This window comes from Caloenas nicobarica, chromosome 15 (genome assembly GCF_036013445.1).
Source record: "Caloenas nicobarica isolate bCalNic1 chromosome 15, bCalNic1.hap1, whole genome shotgun sequence".
Classification (NCBI taxonomy): Eukaryota; Metazoa; Chordata; class Aves; order Columbiformes; family Columbidae; genus Caloenas; species Caloenas nicobarica.
In genome coordinates, this window is record NC_088259.1 from 8,471,397 (window position 1) to 8,494,250 (window position 22,854).

A 22,854-nucleotide genomic window follows, 5' to 3' on the forward strand; every position below is an offset into this window, starting at 1 on the left:
GCTGCACAGAGCGGCCAGCGGGGCCTGAGCAGGTCGCGGTTCTCTGGCATGGGATGTGCCGGTGCCAGTGGAGCAGGTACAGCCCCGGGGCCGTGTGTCCCCATAGGGACTGTGTGTCCCCACAGGGACCGTGTGTCCCCAGCCATGTCCGGAGCGGGTCTGTGACAGTCGGGTCTGTCGGTTCATGGCCAAAGCCAGCGCAGCTGAAGGCTAGAAGAGAAACAGATAATTCTCCCTTTACTGATCACTAGTTTTTGTTGGCTTCATGGGAATTTATAAATGTCAGGGTTTTTTAGAGCTTTTTTTAAACCCTTTTTTTGTGTGTGTGCATTGATACCAGTGTTAGATTTAAATGAAAATGTCTTCTGAATAAATTACTGTGAATGCACTGCATTCAAGAGGAACAAAATTAAGCTTAACTAACAAAACAATTTAAAAATGCTTTTCTTGTGCATTTCCTAATGAATTCTATCTTCTTGCCAAATGCACCTTAGCACAACTGAGTAAAAAACCCCACAATTTATTTATCAAATGATTAACTTTCCCTTTTCTACCAGAAAGCAAAACTTGTGTAGATGTGTGTGAAGCTGTGAAATTATTTAAATGAATACGTTTAGACACAATATATGTGTTTGCTTGGCAAAACGCACCAGTCTCAGTGCAGCAATGTACGTGTTTAATTCTGTGGGTTGGTACCAGTCCTATAGCAAACACTGTCACAATGCAAAGGTGGGAACTGGTGCCCAGGGCTGGTGCTGCCATGAATCTGGTGCTGGCGGCCGCATGTCCCTGCGGAACGAGCACAAACCCGGGGGCTGCATTTAGGCCTTGATTTCTGGGTTCTAATGGTGCTGGTTGGAAACCTGCAATGTTCTTGGGAAGGTTTTGTGTAACATCAATAACAAAAGGAAAAACCTTAATGCCTTCTTAATAGCGTTTGCCCGGGAATTCAATTACTGCCGATTGCCGGCGTGTTGGCAGCGTTAATGATGTTAATGACGGCACGTGGGGCACCTCCATAATTCATCATCATGATTTCTGTTGTGTTACAGATGATTCCTCCCCCCAACAATGCATACATACAAAAAAGGATTAAATGATTGAGACTGAAGCAGGGTGTAAATTCTGCTGCTGTGGGCTGTGTGCTCAGAAGAGGTGGGGTTGGTTTCACAATGGAGTTTGAATTTGGGTTTTGTTCAGGTGATCAGTCCCTGTTGTTTGGCACTTTGGCTCTGACAAGCCCCCCCACCCCGGCCGCTCCGTCTGTCCCTCGTTCCGCTGCCGCCTCCGGGGCTTTTGTTCCTTTTTCCATCTTAGAAATGAGAGCAAGGAATGAGATTGTGACTCGCTGCATGAGGAACGTCCGGGGCAGATCTCGGATGGCTTTTTGTTGTGAATTTCAGGACTTTTGTGCCACTAATTTCTGTGTCTGTGTTTGTAATGGTACCTGTCAGAGGTGGTTTGGGATGAATTGGGGGTTATCAAGGAGTGAGTGGAAGGACAGACCTGGGTGCCCGTAGGGGCACTGAGCAGGGAATATGTATTAACCTAAGCCTTTCCCTGAGAATGTCATTTAGAACAACACTTTTTTTCTTTTTATTTTCCTTATTGAGTTGTTGATTTCTTCGGGAGGATTTGAATTATTTGTTGTGAATGACACATTTGTTTCCAAATCGATCTATGTGAAATTATATTTTAATGTACCTAGAAGATAAGTAATAGGAATTTTCTTAACAAACCAACCAAACAAAAACAACCCCTAAAACTGACCCCCCCCCAAAACCCGACCCAAATCAAAAAAATCCAACAAAACCACGAAGCCCAACAACCAAAAAAACCCCACCAACTCTAAAAATCTGCTGCCAAAACCCTCCAAGCAAAAAAATTTTTCATTTCAGAGGATCTCCGGGTGTGCTTCTGCTTCCCAGCTGTTGCATTATGAGCCGAGTAACTGCATTAAAGGTGCTTGAGAGCACCGAGAGGAGCTTTGAGTCGGGAATGGACCATCTGGAATGGACACAGCGGAGGAGCCGTGGGCAGGAAGGGGTGGAGGAGCAGAATGGAGGGGACTGGGGCAGCAACTCCTCGGCCTCGGTTTGTGCTGAGCCGTCAGTTTGTGCTGAGCCCTCGGCTGGGAACTCGGTTCTGCACCTTCCCGGGTGCTGGGTTCTGCACCTTCCCGGGTGCTGCCGCAGCCGCTGCCCCTCACCTCTCTTTACAATTAACACTTCGGTTGCTTTTGGGGGGTGATGCGTCTTGTTTTGTTTGTGTGGGTTTTTGTTTGTTTTTAAACATCTCTCCTGAGAGTCGTTTTCTTGTGGGCAGAGTTTGCATTTGTTGGATGTTCCTTCGCACAGCACTAAGGAGGTGATTGCTCTCGGGCTGTGCTGAGGAGCCGCTGCAGCAGCTCTGCAGCTCCCGGCAGGTTTGCCTCAGAGATTTGTTGTCCCCAACCTGCCAAGAGCTGGAAATTCCCCCTTGACACCAGCGTGGGGCCTGGCAGGAGAGTGATGCTGTCACCTGTTCCCACTGCAGCTTTCTGGCTTTAAATCGAATGGAGAAGAGCCCAAATCTCAGTGGAAAGCAGCCTCACGTTGATGTGACAATGTGACAATCATGGTTTTAGACAGAGGGTCCCCCTAGCAGAAAAGTGGGGTCTTCCTGCCAGGCCATGTTTTATGAACTAGTCCAGACAAATGCTGGACCTGCTGGGTTACAAAATCATCTACCAGGAACTTGAGCAACTGATAGAAAGTAAAAGTATTTTTCCAATTGTTTTCATTGTTCTTAGCACACAGGCTTCTTTTAAATAGTGAAGAATGAAGCTTTGTTTTCCTATAGGTACAGAGCATGCAGTGCTGCTGTTCCAGCTTGTCTGTCCTTCAACAAAATGTGAGAGACCAAATCTAATATCTTTGTGGGTTTTGAAGGGAGAGTTTTCCCTTCTGCTGCAAATGCTTTCATCCCTTTTTGCCAGAATTAAAACATGGGATTAGGATTAACGGATTTACTCTTTTCCCTGGCAAATTACCTTTAATTTTGACAATTAAGTAGAAAATGTGGAATAAAATCTGAAGTTGTTGGAAGCAAACTGTAAAGGTAGAGCCCGAGGTGGTGCAGGCCCTGCAGAACTGCGGCAGCCGGCAATGCTGCCATCCTGCAAACCCAAACCAGGCACTGAGGCTGCAGCGGTGTCAGCAACCTTGAGTCAGGAGGATGGGAAGTCAAAGTGCGGTAGGATGCACGCAATAATTTAATATAGTCTCATATACTAGGAGGGTAAATTCTCTTTTTCTGCTCTCTGAGCTCGTTGCTCTGCTGTCTGTACATTGTGGTTTGTCTCCCTGCTGGCTGGTTCCTGGTCCCTAGGTGGCTGAACTTCTGGTCTCTGCAATACTGGGTACAGAGATCCCTGCCCGTGACCTGTGTCCATGGATTGAACCTGGCAGGACATTGACACAGCTCTTGGCAGAGCCATTCACCCACTCATCTGATATTCTGCCTCTCTAAATTTACTTCCTTTCAGTTTCCAGAGTTGTGAAGTGTTGTGTAAGCAAATGCTTTAAACAACTTGCAAGAGTTTCCTCAGTATATCTTGTAATACTGGGGTTCTGGTTTGCAAGGGTCACAGAAGCCTTGTGTTCATTCACTTTATTTCTCTATTTAGCCTAACAGAGGGACAAAGAGACCCCGTGATGAAGAGGAAGAGGAAATCAAAGCACGTCGGAAACAAGCGGGTGCCCGCGAGCACAGTCGGCACAGGGAAGAGGAGCCTGTTGCTGTGGATGAAACTGATGATGAGAAGAAGAAACTTCTTCAGATAATGGAGAGGGATGGAGAAGAGGAAGAGGAGGAAGTAAATCACTGGTGTTCTGGGGAGCGGGGAGGCAGCGGGAAATAAGCGAGCGTTCAGTCACCTCTCTGTGGTTTCCATTTATTTCCACGTAGATGATAACTGGTGATTTTCTCGTGCCTCGTACAGCTGGAGGTTCTGGCTTTACTTTCCTGCCCTGCGGGGTGTTCATTCATTTCAAATGGGCTTCTCAGAGATTTCCTCTGAAGCCTTGGGGAGGGCAAAAGGGAGAAGGAAGGGAAAGCTTTCAAGCCTGATCTCTGTTTTAGGCTGGTGATACCCAAATCACCTTCTAAAATATGTTTTTAGGAAATAGTTTCTGTATTCTAACTGGTTTTTTAACTCTGTTATTCTCGTCAGTGCCCCCAGCCCTGCAGCCTCTCCCACTTCCCCTCTCTGTGTCTCTCCAGCAGCAGCAAAAAGCCACCATTCCTCTGTACGAGCAGGGTCTGGGGTCAGAGCAGGGGGCAGCCGCTGTCAAGGGTAAATGATTTCCAGCCTCGGAGACAGAAATCCAATGCAGAATTGGCCTTTCTGCCAGGGGCCAGGGAAAAGATCACTTTATAGATGCGACACATGGATTGGTATAAATCTAGAAGATATTTGCTTCCTGCTGCCTGTGTCCTGTTTGATAAAGAACCAAGTGAGATTCGCCACTGCAGAATCATGTAGGTTTGTAAAATATCGTGTCCTCTGTATGCAGCATTGCCAGCATTTGTCTCTGGAAATCTCCCTTGTTTGTTTGACGTTGAGCTATTGCCATTACAGTTGTTGCTGATGGCAGAGAAAGATCATGCGGGATTTCTGTAGCATTGAGCTCCAGGATGAAGGGATGTAGCCCGGAGTCCTCTCAACTGGCGGGTCCTGGGGGTTCCCGCGGCTCTGTCAGGTGCAGTTCTCCCATCCGGACCTTTTAAGGACTGGAAGTTGAAGGTGTCTTTGGAACCAAAATCTCTTGTTTATTATCTTGGAACGTGGTTAGTGTAAGTGCCATCAAAATGCGCTTTGTAACAGTAGATTTGAGGGAAGGAAGCTGATCTGTAGGATGCTGTAATGCTGAATGCACGGGTAACACAAGATGCAGAGCAGCCCCTGATGCAGATGAGGCGGGGGGTGTGTTAGAGACAGCGAAGAGTCAAACGAGAGGGGGAAAGAGAGTCGAGAGGGGGAAAGAGAGTCAGTGTGTGTGACAGTGCCTCGGTGGACTGGAATCCCAGTGCAGGGAGACAATGGTTTGGGCAGCTCAGTATTGATGGATGGGTGGTGCCACGAGGGGGATGGTGCCGGAGTCCCAGACTGTCCTTGCTGGGAGGGACCCGCAGGATCATCCAGTGCAGCTCCTGTCCCTGCACAGGACACCCCGAATTCACACCAGCAGCGTGTGCTGGGCCTGAGGACACAGGCAGCCCCACAGTAAGGGAAGACTTGGGCTGGTACTATTATTGTCGTGGAGTTTGCTGAACAAACTCAAGTTTTCTGTCTCGTGCAAGATTCCTGCTTAGAGTCGCTAACCAAAGAGTCTTCAACACCAGAAGCAACTCCTGATTTAATCCCAAACAGGAGATGGGACACACAACGTGGCTCAAGATGTGAAGGGGCTTGGTTTGTTTTTTGTTTTGAGAACTTCTCTTTAATAGTGATCGTAGCATAGTCAAATAAAGGAGATGGAAGAGGTTACAGAAGAAAATCTATATGATCAATGTTTTATTAAAAGAAGTGCATTAATGAAAATAACAAAACAAGGAAAATAATAGAATCGTGTTTCTAGGTGTCAGGGAGGCAGCAGAAGTTTTACAGCTGATGTACATAAATGTGTAATGCCAGCTGAGAAACACCTTAGAATTTCAGAAATAAGAAGTACTAGAGCAAAATGTCAATTTTTTTTTTTCTTTAGAAAAAGACTTTAAAATAAAAGTGAAAGCTTATCCAAGTGAGGAAAATACAAAAGAACATAAACTCGGGGCAGTTAAATGTAGAGCTACGAAAAGAAATAACACAGTGGACTTCTGAAAATAAACTGTCCCTGGGAATGAGCTGCTGATGCACATTTAACATGTCAGCAGCAAAATCCTCCGTCCGTGCGGTGGTGCCAGGTGCTCACAGGTTTGAGCACAGCTCAGGGAGGATGAGCTGTCCCAAAGGGTTTGTTTGTCGTTGGTAGTTTCAGAAAGCGCAGGGGAGCTCTGCTGGTTCCTTCGTGGGTGAACCCTGGTTTGCACCAGCCCAGCGGGCAGTTTGCTGCGGGGCAGGGGGCGCAGGGGGTGTCCTGGGTCCCCTCAGTGGGGTGTCCCGCATCCTCCTCGTGGTTCCCATTTGCTGCCAAGGTCGGGCCGTCCTGCCAACCCCAGCTCTGTCCTCTGCCCTTCCCTCTACTCAGGAGGAACCTCTGGATGAAAGCTCGGTGAAGAAGATGATTCTCACCTTTGAGAAGAGATCATACAAAAACCAGGAGCTGCGGATCAAGTTTCCTGACAACCCAGAGAAGTAAGATTGTGCTCGGCCACTCTCTCTTACCCCTTTTTTCAACCCTAAATCAATTTCTTGGGTATACAGGCATTTTCAGTTACACAAGGCTTATGTAACAGCAGTTATTGCCGTGTAGTTCTCAATTGTATTTGAGACTGACTTTTTTAATTAAAAATGGCATTAAGGAGACGCTAGCGGTGGCTGGTACATGGCCGGCAGCACAAAGAGAATAATTAGCAATGAAGGGAAAAGTTCTAGTTTATTAAATTCTTGCTGTTGTTATTAATAATATGATAGATTGTGAAACTTCAGCACTAAACCTCATGTTGTTTTTATTTTGAGAGTGCACAAATTCAGTAAGGTTTGGTGAGTTGGTGTCTGGGTTCTCAGAGCGAGCGCTGAGGAGCTTAGTCCACATTGCAGTTCTCCCTTCTGGGTTTCTGTTTGGTTAGTTGGTGTCTGTGTTCTCAGCCCGTGCTGCAGTTCTCCCTTCTGGGTTTCTCTTGGCGCTGGCTCCGAGCGGTTGCTCTCTGCTGACAGGCAGCTGGTGCCTCTCTAGGGGGTGGGCTGGAACACTGAGACCCTGGGTTGGGGAGTTTTGCTTTCCAAATAATTAAAGATTTCACACCGTCATTTTGTATGAAGGCGTTGTGCTTCCATATGCAGTCAGTGGTCCGTGTGGGAAGAAAATAATTCCATATTATGGAGCATTCAGGTGAGCAGAGTGGCTGGATGGGCTCTGAAAGCCGTCACAGACTTGGTGTTTGGTTCCACACCTGTGGTTCTACTGAGCCGCTTTCTCCTTTCACCGAGATTTGTTATTTGCGTTCAATGAATTTCTTCCTACGCTTGAGTGTCATTGGGTTTTGTCCAGTTTACTGTTTGTTCCCTTACCCAAATTTTTTTTATGGACTTTACTTCAGCCGGATACAATCCCCATGCTGATGTGTGGCAGCCAGGGAAGGTGCATCGCTCTGGAGAATTTATTTCATATGCAGGTGGTTGTTTTCAGGCGTAGCCACAACCTCTTGATTTTTTTTTTCTCCTAAGTTCTCGAACTGATTTGCAGAATTGGAACAAGTCTGGTTATGTCAATGGTAGGAAGGCTCCTGCTGTCGTGGTTGAGGTTCAAGGGCAGGCGCAGGACAGGAGGTGGCACAGCTGCCCTGGAGCTCTGGGCTCGGGATGTGAGCACCGAGGGTCAAAATGCCAGGGCCATGTGCAGCCGGGGTGACAGCCTGCCCTGGACCTGTGGGAGGGCTGGTCTCTATTCCGAAAAGGGCTGTGCATGGACCACAGCTGATGTACTTCTTCCTTTGTATTAATGGTTCTTGTCTTGCCCCAGGTTCATGGAGTCGGAGCTGGATCTGAACGACATCATCCAGGAGATGCACGTGATCGCCACCATGCCAGACCTGTATCACCTGCTAGTGGAGCTCAACGCGGTGCAGTCGCTCCTGGGGCTGCTGGGCCATGACAACACCGATATCCTTCCATCGGTAAATCAGCTGTCACCCGAGAGGCTTTCTGCAGACCCTCTGTCTCTCAGGTCTGGCTTTCACAGGCTCCTGTGTGTGTTTTTCTTGTGTTTCCCATACACTGAATTTTTGTCTTTTTATTTTTTTCTTCCAAGTGAAAGCCTTCTTTGTTCAAGTAATATTGATTCTGAGGTTTTCAGTGCTGTTATTCTGCTTTCCTGATATATGGACCTTTCATCTAGGCTTGAGTGGCTGCGTCAGAGTGTGAACAGATGAGCAATAGAGGAAAAGCTCAAGTACGGGCTTAGCAGCGCAGGGCCTTGATCTGTGTGCAGACTTTGGAGCAGTCCCAGGAAAAAGGAAAGAGATTTACCCCTTTTTGTTGAGAGCTGAGCTGTGACGCTTTCAGCTCTTTGCCATGAACTAGCTCACCGCAGTGCCACGTCTTCATTTGTAAATGTGATCAATTCTCTTTAATTTGGTGTGCTCGGAGCTTGGGGCTCTGGGTAGTCCCTCTCGTTACCTAAATATCCAGAGACATTTCCACGCTTGGTTAGTTCTTGTGTCACTGCTCGTGCTCCTCTGAAGATCTGAGGACATCTCAGAGAGGGTTTTCTGTCTATACTGCTAAAGATTTTGGTAGTTTTGAAGAAAAACAGTGCTATTTTTTGACTATCCTGGTGTCTTGGTGCTTGGCTGCCAGCTGATAAATAGACCTGTGCCTAGCTTACCGTTGTGCGGCCTCTAGAAGTGGAGCTTGGCTTGCATGGCTTGTGAAATATTCTACAGTGGATTAAGCTGAGAAATTGTGAGATGATTTGAGAGATTGCGTGTTTGTGTCCTGACAAACACCAGTGAGCGGAGGGAGCGGTAAAGCATGGTGGAAAGAGCTCTGCACTTAGACTGGGGCCTACAGCAGGATTTTCTTTTTCCCTTTTTATTGATTCATGACCTTTGGGAAGTAATTAATTTTTTATTTCTTGATTTGTAAGGAAGTAGGTAAGCAGCTTTTCTGAGGTGTTTTGAAATACGCTATGTTGAAAGAACTATTAAGTGCTCAACATTGTGGTCCGATGCACAGATCTTGGGTTTGTTTTTTAGCACTATCCTTGTGTTTAAGAATTCATAATTCATTCTTCCTAAGTGGGTGCAGCGATCAGGAAATAAAAACAAAGCATAAATATTTTATTGCATGCTCGTTTATGTTGGAAAGCACTGCTATGTGTTTGGCTATTTTGACTCATGTAGCTGAACCTCGATGCGGTGGAAAGCTGATCTCTGCAAACAGCACAGCTTTCCTTATCTCTGATCCAGAATGGAAATTACTCTCAAGTCAATGTTTGTTAACAGTTTGCTGTTGGAGGAAAGCAGCTACCATGCAGAACCAGTTTCATGGCTACCACCGTTTCATTGCTTATTTTTTTGCCAGACACCACAGGCTCTTTGTGTACGATGTGCATGGTGTGAAAAGCTTGTAGCGGGTTTCTCATTCACAAGGCAGATCCAAGCGGAGGGGATGCTGAGCGGGGTCCCAGCTGGAGCCTGCGGGAACGCGCTCCCTCGTCCTCTCAGCCATGAAAAGCTGTGTCCTGGGGTCACTGCGGCTGTCAAGGACTTGTCAGTATTTCCACTGTGAACTCTTTTTAATTGGTTTGCAACTTGCCTGTCAGTTAAGTTTATGGGCAGAAATTTGGCCTGTGAACTGCAATTTTGAGAAAAATATATTTCTTGTTATAAAACTGCTGAAGTGTTTTCCTGTCCATTGGAAGCAGGACACAGGCTGTAGTGATGCCTCTGCACTGCGCGGCTGCTCACGGGCAGAACAGAAACACCACTGAAGGGATCTAAGCACAAAAATAAATTGATACAGCTCAAGTTTTGTAATGACTTTTTGTTAAAACAAATGGAAAAAGATTTTTAAAATGAGTTCTTCAAGGAGAGGACTGAACAAATGGGTCTTCAGATGTGATTTAAGTATCATGTCTTGAGGGACTAACGCAAGGAGACAAAAGCAATGTCCAGAGGGAGCAAATAATCTACTGAATGATTCATGCAGTTGTACACAAAACATGTGAATGAAAGATGATCACCAACAGGATTTTATTAATGAAAGACACAAAAGCTTCAAGTGCGGTTTTGCTTTTCTGTCCCCTAAATTCTCTAGGACAACTGATGCTCTGGCAGGAGCAGGAGCTCCCTGGGCTGTGGTGCCTGTTCCCTTCCCGGGCAGCACTTGGCATCTGTTGAGCTTCACTAGGTTCATATCAGCCCCTTCCTCCAGCTTTTGGTAATTAGTAGTTGATTCTTTGCAGAATAAATGTAAAGCAGGTTATTTTCTCTTAACTTACTGAGTCGCACTCCAACTTGCTTTTAAAAATGGTACCCTGGCACCTTTGGCCATGTTTTTGTGTGAGCAGGAGTGACTGTGCCTGGTGAGGAGCCACTGCCCGGCCGGTTCCTGGTGGCAGGTGCAGCGGGAGGTGACATTGCCATCAGGAGCACGTGCAGAGAGCTCGGCCTTGGGTAGGGAGTGCTGTAGACGAAAGTGATTGTCTTAGTGAGACACATCTGCCGCACTGAGACATGGGTTAACGTGGGCCTGGGACAGGCAGCTCTCGCAGCCTTTCCTGAGCTTAGATAAGTCATGACTGGAACCTTGCTAAGGAAAGACACATGAAAATGCTTTTCCTGCTGCTGCTCGTGTGTCTGAGCAAATGCACAAATAGGAGAACTGGGAGCCTGGCTCGTTAGCCAGGGCATTTTAAAGAGATTCATCACAAAGTTGTTATATAGGACATGCAGAAAACTGCGAACCCTGTTCTGCCCCGGTGGGACTCGGGCAAGATTGATCAGCGTGTCTGAGAGAATGGAGAAGTGGGTCTAATGAGCTGGAATATGTCTCGTCGTACAGGAGGGCTGTGGAGCAGCCAGGGAACCGTGTGTTATGCAGCTCGGAGTTAATGAGTGAAAATGGGGCTGGCAGAAGCTGTGCTGCTCTTGCGAGGCCTGGCTTAGCGGTGTGCGCTGGCCTAATTGGGCCGGGCAGAGGTGATGGCGGCTGCTCCTGCTGGGGCGAGTTACAGGGCTGCTGCTGAGAGCACAACACCCAAATCACATTATTGGAACTTGTTTCTCTTTGCTTGTGTTCGATCTTGGCAAGGCAAAATGGTGCCTGGTTATACCAACTCTAGAAATGTTGATTTTAAAAAACTCAATAAATATCAAGAAACAGTAAAATTGCCTGAGACAGTAAGCAGATAATAATGTTCATTTTTATCATTGCTAATTGTTGGGATTCCCTGATTTTGGTGCTTATAGGACCGAGTGCTGAAGTGTCTGTGTGCTCTGGGCTCGGCTGTTCCTCCTCTCATGCTGGGACATGTTTGGCTGTGTTGGATCGTGGCACGAGCGCCCTGGCCCCAGAGCGCCCTGCTTGTGATACTCTGGGTGTCTGCCTCTGTGTTCATTGTCCTTAACACCTGCACATGTTTCCATAGCTGTGGTGGACTTGCTTCAGGAGCTGACTGATATAGATACTCTCCATGAGAGTGAAGAAGGAGCTGAAGTCCTCATAGATGCTCTGGTAAGTAGTAGCCGCTGGATTATTTTGCTGCCTGAGCAGTGCGTGCCCGTGCAGCACCGTGGTGAGTGTCCGAACCACCGCGCTCTGCGGCCGCGCTTGCTCCGGTGCCCTCGGGGTGGGGGTGGCGGGGCCAGGGGCCGCTCGCTGCGGCGGGGATGTGTGCTGGGGAACATGGCCGTGTTTTGAATGGAATGCCAGAGTCTGGGGAACAGGTTCTTCTTGCCTGTTGTTCGACCACTTATTTTTTGGAAGGAACTCACATTGCAAGATTTGTATAGGATGGGAGATTTTTTTGTGCAGGAAGGGAGAATGAAGTAATATTTGTGACGTAGTGTCCTATTGAAAACAGGAGCTCGATTTGCATTTTTCTCCCTTCTTGCAGAACAGGGTGAGCTCTGTTCACTGTGAGAAACTGCGGTTTGTGGTGGGGCTCGGGTTGGCTGAAGGACAGTGGGGCTGCTCTGGTCTCTTGCAGGGGAGACCAGTCGTCTTCCACCCAGTAACTCGTTTCAGACCCCAAAACCTGTGCTGGAACTGGAATGTGTGTTGTTATAGTGAGGGTACGTGTTCTGAACCAGAAGTAAGAGTGTGAAAGTTTTCTTGTAGCAGAGCTGATACATTTTAAGGGCGGAGGAGGGTTCAGAGGTACCGATCCTTTTTGGCACAGAGGTTAAATGACCGCAGAAGATGATCTGTGTGCAGCAGAAGGTGCGTTGCTCAGTCTGACGTGCTCCCTGCCCGAGTAACTCTTGAGCGGCTCCTGGTCTCCGGGGTGGATCTCCCTTTCCTGGCGTTTGCGCTGGATGTTCTCTGCTCCTCGGCTGCCGAACTGAGCACGAGCCCTCCAGAGAACCGATACCAGCAAAACCTGAGATTTATGTGTCTGTCCTACCTTGGGCAGCTTCTGCTGCTGAATTGCCGTGTTTGTGAATCGCTGTGGCTGTGTCGTGTTCTGTAACTATTATGTTGAAATGGAAAGGTGGGGAATTGCGGGTTTTCTTTTGTTTGCTTTGTTTGGCTGCTCTGTTTTCTCCTACAATCCTTCTTGTCCGGTCACTGTAATGTTACCTTGCAAAGGTTAATGACAGTGGCCTGCAGCCGAGTTCTCCAGCTGGCCTCTGGCTGTTCTTAATTACTGTGCCTTCGTGGAGAGATTGCTGGATGAAGGAAGTGGCAGAGAGGAACTGCTAGAGAAGATGTTTTCTGTAAAATGTGCAGAGAGGTAGTAAATCAAACAAAGTTCTTTTTCTGTTTGCCTTGTCACCAGCCCATTGATAACAGCCAAGTTTTAGAGGTTTTATTGTCCTCCTTGAAAGAAACAGGTCAGGCATAGCTTGGGAGAAATGTTCAGATATTTGCTTTTCAGATTATTTTTTTTAAGGAAGTAGGTGTAATGTAGGGTATTTGTGAAGATTGTTGCACTTCCTTCTACAGCGGCTGAGATTTGTATTTTTTCCAGGTGTTCACTGGGCCCCAAGCTGGTGAACAGTGTTTGAGTTGGAACTGTTACTTTAACTTTTCCAGGCTCATGTCTGCAATGCAGAGTGAGCCAAAGGCTCTGCCCTGTTGCAGACACTTGTGTGAGCATTTGGTTGGAGGCTCCACCTGTGGGTGCAGGTTTCTGCTCTTGCTTTGTCTGGGCTTTAGCTGGCTGAAGTCAACTTGGTACTTCCATCTTGCTGGGATTTAAATGCAAGGCCTCAACTGGTGATCATTCAGCTTTTGGATGTGAATCTGCATGTGTGAGGGTTGTTCCTCCAGCTCTTTGTGCCTGTGAAGGTGGAAGGTCCAGCACAGGTGTGGGCGGCTGACATGGGGCTGCGCAGAACCGGGGCCGCGCGCTCACCCCTTTGGAGGGATTAGAAATCAATCAGGCTGCTTCAGGAAATAAGACTGTGACAAGGTGCATGTTTGCCTCCAGATGTTTTTCTGTTTAATCTGAAACACAAAAGTTGTTTAATTAATTAGGACAAACATAGTGCCAGATTTACTCGGTGATTCCTTCTCTTCCTCTGAGATTTTCGAGCAAGATTGTTAATGTCTTCTGCTCATGTCTGGCAGGATTTTTCAGTAGGGCTTATTGATTTTTATTATTTATGAATCCCTTTGTTCTTTCGCCTTTATCTCCCTTTTTTCAGTCGTCTTTCTTTTTATCTTTCCAACGACCCCGGTGATTTAGGTGGAGGGCCAGGTTGTGGCCTTGCTGGTCCAGAACTTAGAGCGCCTGGATGAGAGTGTGAAGGAGGAGGCGGACGGCGTCCACAACACACTGGGTAAGCGGTTGGTGCACAGCCTTTCGCTCCCTCCTGCCCTTTGAGTGGAGGGGATGGGTTATCCTCCCACCTTCCCTCCTGACTCCTTTCCCCCTGAACTGCCAACGTGACGGCAGAGGACCTGGAGCGGCTTTTGTTCAAGTTCAGCTTTAGCTGGGGTGAAGCCTGGTGCCTGGAGCAGCTTTTATTCAAGCTCAGCTTTAGCTCAGGTGAAGCCTGGTCCCTGGAGCAGTGTTTGCCCCAGGGCTACTCCGAGGTGTCTCATCCCACAGGGAGGTGCTGACACTCAGATGAAACTGCCCTGCTCCAGGAGGGCTCTACTGCCTACGTATTTGCTACGTGCTCATCTGTCAGCTCTACCTGCTCCCTTAGGAGAGCTGCTTATGTCTTAGGAATAGATTTAACTTTCTGGTAGCAAAACATTTGTATTTCATGTGAGCAAGTTGTTACCTCTCTGTTTCCCGGTCCTCGTACAACAGTCACTGCTCTGCAGTGTCTCACTGTTAGTAGCGTTTAGCCCATCATCTGGTCCGTGCAGTTGTTTGAGATTGTGATCTCCCGAGGACTGGAAGAATGAGAGAGGCTGGAAACATGAGTTTTGGAATTTTTACTGCCGCTGTTGTTGTTAGTTTAGTTTTATGCAGTGAGAATTGCTGCTGCAGTAGAGGGAAGGTGTCTCAGGCTTCTTCCGGCAAGAGCTGGCATCACACTGAGGATGGACTGTGTGGGCAATGTGAAACCTGAGAGGGTGTTGTACACCTGAGCTTAAAGTCTCACTCAAAAACCAGGTGGTTTTGCAAGGAAGATGTAAGTTTGAGAAGAGCAGTGCAGCTGTAGGACGAGCTGGCCAAGCAGTGTCGATACGGCTGGGGCTGAGCAGCAGGTGGGGCAAAGGGACTGTTTTGTGTGTGTCTCCCCAGCGATCGTGGAGAACATGGCAGAGTTCCGGCCGGAGATGTGCACCGAGGCTGCGCAGCAGGGCCTGATGCAGTGGCTGCTCAAGAGGCTGAAGGTAAGTGGGTTCCTCTGCACTGGGACATGTCACAGCATGAGCCGACGGGGCGCTGTGCTCCACACAGCGTCTGGCACAGGATTACAGGCCCAAGGCTGTTTGTTATTGGCTCTTGCCATTTCTGTAGGTTATCTTTGTGATGAGATTTAACATTTGTGAATACAGTGAACTCAAAATGCCTCAAACTGGGAAGTTTGCCCCTTTTAAAACTTATTATAAACTAGCAAAATGGAAGGAGTTGGCTTTACACAATGTGATGCAAGTCTGTGAGTAGAAGTACTCTAATTTCCATAGTGTTTGCCTGGAAGAGCATCTGATGTTCAGTCTTCTTGAAGGTTTTCACTTGTTTCTGTGGCAGGTATTTTTGGTGACATGTCCCTCACCCTGCCATGACAATGAGGGTCTGTCCACCACCCAGCACTGGCCCCGGCGCTGCGGCAGCACTGGAGCTCTGCCCATCCCCTTCCCCAGCAGAGCAGCTGCTGCACACCTGAAACAGCCCTTAAATAAGCCAGTTTTGCATATGTGTTAGAGAAGCCAAGTTAAGGACAAAAAGTTAGAATTTAGGGTTTGTTTCCTCTGCAGTTCGGTTTAAATGGACATACTTCTGTCTTGTCTTTATATTGTAAATGTCTTACAGTAGAAAGTGTCTTTTTTCTGTTGATGTGATTCCTGTATGGTCCATTGCGGAGGAATATAAAAGCTTATCTGTGAGTGAGGAAACTAACAAAGACCATTTCTGCCTTTCCTTCCTACATCTCTTAACACTTTTTTTGAGTTTCGAGTGACGTCTTTTTTTAACAGCTGCTGGCGGTGGCTTTTTCTTTGAACTCATCTAATTGCCTTTTGAATTCAAAATTACTCTTTGATATTCTTAGCATCCTGTGGCAGTGAGTTACACAGTTAAACTCTGTCTTGTGTGAAAAGATGCCTAAACATTCCGGGGAAAATACTGTAGGGAGATTCAGCTCCTACAGAACTAGTGAAGAAAACTTAGCAAACAGACTCTGCCTTTTTCCTGACCTGTTCCAAAGGCATTATTAGCACTTGTACATTTAAATGTCTTTATAGTCAGAAGGCCTCCGAATCACAGAAATACTCTCTCAGCTTCCTAAGCGTGCAGAAACCCCTCTGTGCCCCTCAAATACTTGTTAGCAGAAGTAACCTATAATTTCTCACTACAGGTAGTAACGTAATTATATTCCTTTTGCTTAAAACCAAAAAGTGGAGTTAATTTTATTCCAGGCAGGTGTGTACTGAATGTGGCTCTGCTGCCTGTGTTGTAATTACGCTGGCAGCTGAAAGACCCAGAAACTTGGGAAGGCAAAATAATCACAACCTGAATTCCCTTGCCTGGTGCCACAGAAAATGAATGTTAGAGGCCCTGGAAACTTGTGCTCCATGTGTCTGTGTGAGCCGTGCCTGGGCTGGGCCGTGTGCTTGGGTGCTGCTCTTTCTGACCGAGATGCTGTCACAGGGAGCCGCGCGTTAATGGAACCCTCGCCAAGGTGCCTTTGCTATTGGCAGCGCGTGGTCTGGAGTCTCTGACCCCACCAGATGTGTTTAGGATGAAACCAGGACCTCAGCATCTGGGCAGAGCCTTGTGCTGCTGGAGAAGGGCTGTGGGATGGGTTAACGTCAGGGTTCTGTCCAGGCGGCAGCAAGGACGTCTGGCACGCAGTGCAGTGCAAGCTTCTGTTTTCTGACTCAGTGTCAGGTTGTGTAATTGTGTTCTGACTGTCAGAACCTCCTCCGAAGGCTCAGCTGGACAGCTTAATAGCTCACTGCTCCACCACAGTTGGGGTTTGATGATGTTGTGGGCAGCCTTGAGAGAGCTGCCCGTTGTTTCCTGACGCATGCTGTAGGACAGCAGCTGGTGCGCGCCGTGCTGCAGTTATAGAACATCATGGAAAGTTCATCACAGGAAAGAGATCCCGTGTTGCAAACAACCTGACACTGTTCTCAAGGGTTTTGAGCCAAGTTGGTCAAACCTGCTTATGCAGGACAGCGTGAAGGACTGGAGTGGAGCTTCTACTCGTGTGCACAAGCACACACACCCCACAATCAGAGAGATTTATTGCTGTTTTGTCACTGAGGCACACTGCAAAATTACCACTGTTGTATGTTGGTTTAAATGTTGCTCACACATTGGGTGATTTGATTAATGTGTTCAGATGAGTGAAACGCAGAGAGCCATGCCCTGCTGAGCCTCGTGTTCTTCCTGCCCGCAGGCCAAGATGCCTTTTGACGCCAACAAGCTGTACTGCAGCGAGGTGCTGGCTATCCTGCTGCAGAACAACGACGGTGAGCGTGCCCCGGGGATCCGCAGCGCTTCTGCCCCCGGCCTGGGCTCTCCCGTGAGCGCCGTCTCCTCCTCTGCAGCCCCTGTGCTCTGTCAAGCCGTATTGATTTTTTTCGCTGATATATCAGCATTAGACGGCTGTAAAATCTGACAGTTAGCTTCATTTTTCTCTCTCTCCTTCCCCCGTTCCCCCCACCTCCGTCTAGACAACAGAGAATTGCTCGGGGAGCTGGATGGGATCGATGTGCTGCTTCAGCAGTTATCAGTGAGTAATTCCCTGTGCCTTCTCTGCGAGGGCGGGAGGAGGTGGGGAGTTGTGGGGGCAGCGCTGTGGCGTCCAGAGTGCTTTGTGTTTGGTGCAGGCCTAGGCCTGGAATAACTTCCACATGAGTGTGTCATCCATGCTAAGGGAGGTTAACCCCTGGTTTGCAGATCTTAATGCAGAGATGTGTGGAAGTTACATTGCTTTGTTATAGTGACATGGCAAATTGGAGATGGGCAGGGTGCTTGTGGTGTAAAATGTTCATGTGTGCTCTACAACAGCTGGGACAGAATGGAACCCTCCATTTTGGGGTAATTCTGTCATCTTTGCCATGCAGGTGTTCAAACGCCACAACCCTGGCACAGCAGAAGAACAGGAGATGATGGAGAACCTGTTTGACTCACTGTGCTCCTGCTTGATGCTCAGTTCCAACCGCGATCGCTTCCTGAAGGGTGAAGGTCTGCAGCTGATGAACCTGATGCTCAGGTACCCTGGTCACTTTGCCATTTTCTGCCTGCTCTTGACCTACCAACACACATCCTGGCTAAATACTTGTGTTTCTCTGTTTATAAAATGTCTGTGTTAGCATATTTGTCTGTTTTCTGTTTCTTTTTTTTCCAGCGTGTAGTTGGACCTTCTCAGACATAAAAGCTCCGCTCTTTGTCTTTAGCTTTGTTTCCTAGGAAATGGGGATAGTGCAATAGGTGCTGGAGAGCAGCGGTGCAGGTCTGCGGGGCAGGTGACCAGATGAAACAAAGCTGTAGGGCAGGCCATGAATCCTCTAAGGATTTCAGAGACCGCTGTGAGGGTGCGAGGGAACCTTTGGATGTCTCTAGAGAAAATGTTTTTCCTTTGTTCCCCGGTTCAAGATTCACGCTGTTGTGTATCCTCTGAGCTGATGAGTTTTTGTGGATGTTGATACAAAAATTGCTTTTGTGACACAGGCATAATATGCAGTTCTTGTGACATGTCTTGTCACACTACGAGTCTCCATGGCTTCTCTGCTCTCTCTCCTGGCACCGGATCCTGTCTCCACTGACTGGCTGCCCCAGAGTGGGTCTGTCTGTCCGTCCCTGGCTGTGCGGCGGCTGCTTGGCCAACGCCAGCGAGCAGTGACGAGTTTCTGCAGTGTGTGGCTGGGGAACATGCAGCAGCAGGGAACTGAATAAATAACCGAACGTGGATTATTCAAATAGGAATGCTGGGTTTTCTTGAGGCTAATTAAAGAAAAGCTTCAAAACTAAGACCGAGAGGGAGGCCTCCCTCTACCTCCAGTACTGAGCTGCTAAGCCAGCCTTGCAGAACTAATTACTTGGAGTTCTTGTGCCATGTGGGTGGGACTCAGCGTTTGGATTTTTAATAGCTTTTTCCTCATTTTTGGACTGTGCTATTTAGCACTCTCTCTACCAGGACCCCAGCTGGAAAATTATGACAAGAGGAAAATTTCTCCCTGGATGCATTTTCGTTTCCCTCCCGGCTAGTTGTGAAGGGATTAGGAGGGACAAAGCCTGACTTAACTGCCAGCAGCAGCTCTGTCTGATGGAAGGAGTTTCCAAGACCTCAATCTTTTGGTGCTCAGGAACCAAACTTATTCTACAGTCTGAATGGGATTGATAAAGTGACAATGGAAAACAAGTAACAGTTCACAGAACATTTTCTAGAAGCTTACATGGCTACTGTCCATAAGCATGGACTATACTGACAGTTGATTATTATTTTTTTTTTTTTAAACTCTTCTAGTAGTAGTAGAAAAGATGAAGTTCTCCTGACCTGGCCGTTGGAGCAAATAACATGAATTACTGGTTGACTGAGTCTGATCCCAATGCAGCTCCTGGACCTGGCCTGTCCCACCCTGCGAGTCATTTAGAGAGAGCAGCACCTCGTTGGACACCTCCTGGTGCGCCTCCTGGAAACTTCTTGCTTCTAATAATGTCTTCAGACTAGAGTCAAAGGCATTAAGCTGCTGATTTTATTGCTGATTCATGTTTTTCTTCTTTCGAAGAGCTGCCAACCACTTTTCTTAATATTTCATACTATCTGTGGTGTTGACATGTCAGTTCATTCCTGTACCTTGTTTGCCAAACAAAGTGTCTGAGAACTGACACTGCAAGGTTTTGAGTGCCTGTGGGTTTTTTACAGATTTTAATATCCAGAAGCTATTTAATGGCTATTAACTCTGCTAACCTCTGTTATCTTTGGGAGTTCTCCTGCTGTATGCTCACAGGAGCTCGGTTTCTTTGTGCCACTTTGGTAGTGACAGGTTAGAGTTGTGAACGGGGAGCGATCCTCATTGTAACAGCTGTGATCAGAGAGCTGCACCAGAGTGTTCACTTCTGTGTCTTCTTGATACCTTCATGATAAACAGCAAAGAACAGCAATGCCGCTCTGCTGTGATCGACCACCTCGCCCACAAACTGGGCAGGATATTTTTCTCTCCTGTCGGTGTCCTCTGAAGACTGGGGGGAGAGATCTGTTATTTTTTGTTTTTATGTGGAAGGTGGTTAATCATTGTACCATGGTCTGTATAGATGAAAGGACAAATAAGCAAAGTTGAAAGTTTATTGACATGATGTGAGATAGATAAGCTGCGTGAGAATAAAGATATCAGGCTTGGATCTCCAGGACTGTCTTGGAGAACAGAGCATTCTGTATCTCGTGCTGCCCGGTGCGTCCGGCCAAGCTGTTCCTTTAATAATGGTCGGGCACACAGACCTGCAGGGGAGCGTCGTGTCTGGAACGCGCTCGAGATGTTCCTGTGGACACAGATGAAAACAGGACTATGTTCTGCCCAAATGCCAACAGCGAAAGATGATGATGTTTTGTGTGAACTTGTGCTGGTTTATGGGGAGACAGTGGTGGCACCTGAACAGTTGCCTGATGTGGCTGATGTGCTGTGCATGTCCCCAGCGCGTCCCCAGCATGTCCTGATTGCGGGCTGGTGGTGTTGGGGGACTCGCCCTTTACGTCCCCGAGCGGCTGGGAGAGCTGAGGGTCTGGGACAGGGGCAGCCTGTGACAGCACAGACCAAGGGCCAGTTGTGAAGCAGGGTGAGAGCACAGGTATATGTAATTATTTGATTGACATCTCCGCGGCAATGGAGGCTTGTTTATTTTATGGAGTGTCTTTATCAAAAATAAGATGGTTTATCAAGGCGGTAGCCACCAGTAGAAAATTTATAAATGTCGTATAGAATTGAATTAAATATATATTTTTTTACGTCAGGAAGCACTGTTTAGTACACAGTCCCTCAGCCTTGCCTTGGTAACTTAAATTCCGTTTACTTTTCAAATCCAAAAGAGAGAAGCTCAGGCTGGTAGCGTGCACACCGTGGCAGGGAGCTCGTGGCTTTGGCTGCAGAGTTGTGTTGGGCTTTGGAGGAGATGCAGCCGCTGCGCTCCCAGGGATGTGGCAGAAAGAGTCTCCATTGCACAGGAAAAATGCTGTGTGGCTTTCCCAGTGATTAACCGAAGGGGCGTGTGTGTGCACACAGACAAACGCGGCGACGGGAGCTCAGGGAAACGTGCATCACTTGGGCAACACCATCTTCCTTCTGCAGCTACTCAGCGGCTCTTCATGACCCTCAGAAACGCATTTGTTCTCTCACAGCAAAACCAGCTGTACGGCTCCACAGCTTGGCCAGAGTTATTTCAGAGTGTACTTTTTGTGATCATTGAAATCCTTTTATATTTTCTTGTCCTGCTGTTCCTAATGACCCCATGGAAACTTAGACCGTCTCTTTACTAAATCTTCTGGTTAATTAAACGGAACCATTTTATGCAGCACTTTCCAGGAGATCCGGTATTCCACTTTTGCTGGTGTTTTGGAAAGCAAGAGATTGTGTTATGCTAATGTGGAAGGTCCAAATAATGTTAGCACCCCTTCTTTTTGAAATAATAAATGTACCAAAAGAGTTATCTCAGATGCGATGGTATTAAAAGGAGGAAAACTAACGGTCAGCAAATCAAGCTGTAATTCAGAGCTCCTGTGAAGCCTGAGGTCGCCCCCGTTTGGTGATACTCACGTGTGCTTGTCTTTGCATTAGTGTTCAGCTAAAAGTTACCTCAATAAGCACAGATGAGAGTAAGATAAACTGCTTGCCCTCTGGCAGGATAAATATTTCAAATAAAATCAACTCTAGACAGTCCAGTCAAGCAGCTATTGATCTCTAAAAGCCTGAACTTAAACCCAATGAATATTCCAGAGATCAGCTCTGTGCAACCTTCCTAAATGCTGATCAATATGCAATTACTTCCCCTGAAAACATTTCTCATATTGTCTGGCCTACGCAATGCTCTCTGCTCAGCTCTCTGCTCTTCGCTGTGTCACCAGATAGTTTAAATTTTCCCCTGGATGAATTATAAATTCCTCTGTTTCTGGTCTGAGAGGTACGGAGCTTTTGGAGATGGTTTTCAGACCATCTGTGTGTTATTGGTGTGAGTTAGCAGTATCTGAACTCATATTAAACCGGAATAGCCCAGAATCTGTCTGCATCCTTCCAAAGGTGATTTCTGGAGATGGAGTTTTCTTCATCATAGCTGACCACCCAACTTACTCCTTTATTAAACTGCATTATTGTGAGATCTAAATCCTCATCTTTTGGTGTGACAGTGTTTGCCTCGTGTACCCAACCCAGCCTCCCCTGCCGGTCTGCGCTAGTGCTTGTGAGGTAGGGAAGAAATAACTTCTTCAATAGCCGAGAAATAAAAAGTAAGAAAATAAAACCATAACAATAAAATACATAAAATGAAATAAAAAGAAAATAGAAAATAAAAAGAAAATAGAAAATAAAAAGATATTAAAAATATTTAAAAAATAAATAACCAAGAGACTATTCTCAGCCACAGTTTTGAAAAGAGTATTTGCTGATATAATATTTTGGCTCATGGAAGAAAATCTCGCTTAGAGCTTGTGCTCAGACTCTTCACACTTTCCCTGTCACGTTTGTTTCCCTTCCCATGCTGTCTTTTTGAAGTAGTGTGGTCCAAAGCTCCTCACGCCCCCGAACATTGTAACATGCAGCTTTCCCTTGGCAGGGAGAAGAAGATTTCCCGCAGCAGCGCGCTGAAGGTGCTGGACCACGCCATGATCGGGCCTGAGGGCGCCGACAACTGCCACAAGTTTGTCGACATTCTGGGGCTCAGGACCATCTTTCCTCTCTTCATGAAATCACCCAAGAAGATAAAGAAGGTTGGAACGACTGAAAAAGAGCACGAAGGTGGGTGTGCTGCCCGGGATGGGGGGTGAGGGGGAGGGAGCAGCACCTCCTAGGTGCGCTCGGGTCCAGACTGCTGCTCGCTGTCAGTGTCACCGTCAGCTGTTGGTGACACGCTTGCCCTGCTTGTTTAGGTAGCAGCAGTGCCTGGCGATTCCATTTCATGTGCTGTTAATAAGTTATTTTACTCCTGTAGGGTCTGTTGTTTGAAGCTCTGACTCTTTGATGCAAAACTCTTTTGAAAAGAGTAATGAGGCAACTACAGATGTCACCTCAAAAGCAGTGTTTTCATGGCTCTGAGCGCTGAAGTGTGACTCGATGAACATCAGGCATTGCAGAAATAAACTGCAGGCTTTTGAAGTTGCTTTTTTTGTTGTTTTGTTTTTCTATTCTTTTCCTTTCTCCCCTGGAAA

General features: G+C 47.2%; 1 protein-coding gene across 1 annotated transcript in view; it reads left to right on the forward strand.

The window, feature by feature from the left end:
* CTNNBL1 (catenin beta like 1) overlaps positions 1 to 22,854 on the forward strand; it is a 43,810-nt gene that overhangs the window by 3,378 nt on the left and 17,578 nt on the right. The window contains exons 2-11 of the mRNA XM_065645603.1: positions 3,668 to 3,856; positions 6,231 to 6,337; positions 7,665 to 7,804; positions 11,283 to 11,380; positions 13,560 to 13,653; positions 14,574 to 14,665; positions 16,897 to 16,969; positions 17,174 to 17,232; positions 17,567 to 17,715; positions 22,263 to 22,444. Of these exons, the coding sequence (XP_065501675.1) occupies positions 3,668 to 3,856; positions 6,231 to 6,337; positions 7,665 to 7,804; positions 11,283 to 11,380; positions 13,560 to 13,653; positions 14,574 to 14,665; positions 16,897 to 16,969; positions 17,174 to 17,232; positions 17,567 to 17,715; positions 22,263 to 22,444 (1,183 nt within the window). The remainder of the gene's footprint in view (positions 1 to 3,667; positions 3,857 to 6,230; positions 6,338 to 7,664; positions 7,805 to 11,282; positions 11,381 to 13,559; positions 13,654 to 14,573; positions 14,666 to 16,896; positions 16,970 to 17,173; positions 17,233 to 17,566; positions 17,716 to 22,262; positions 22,445 to 22,854) is intronic.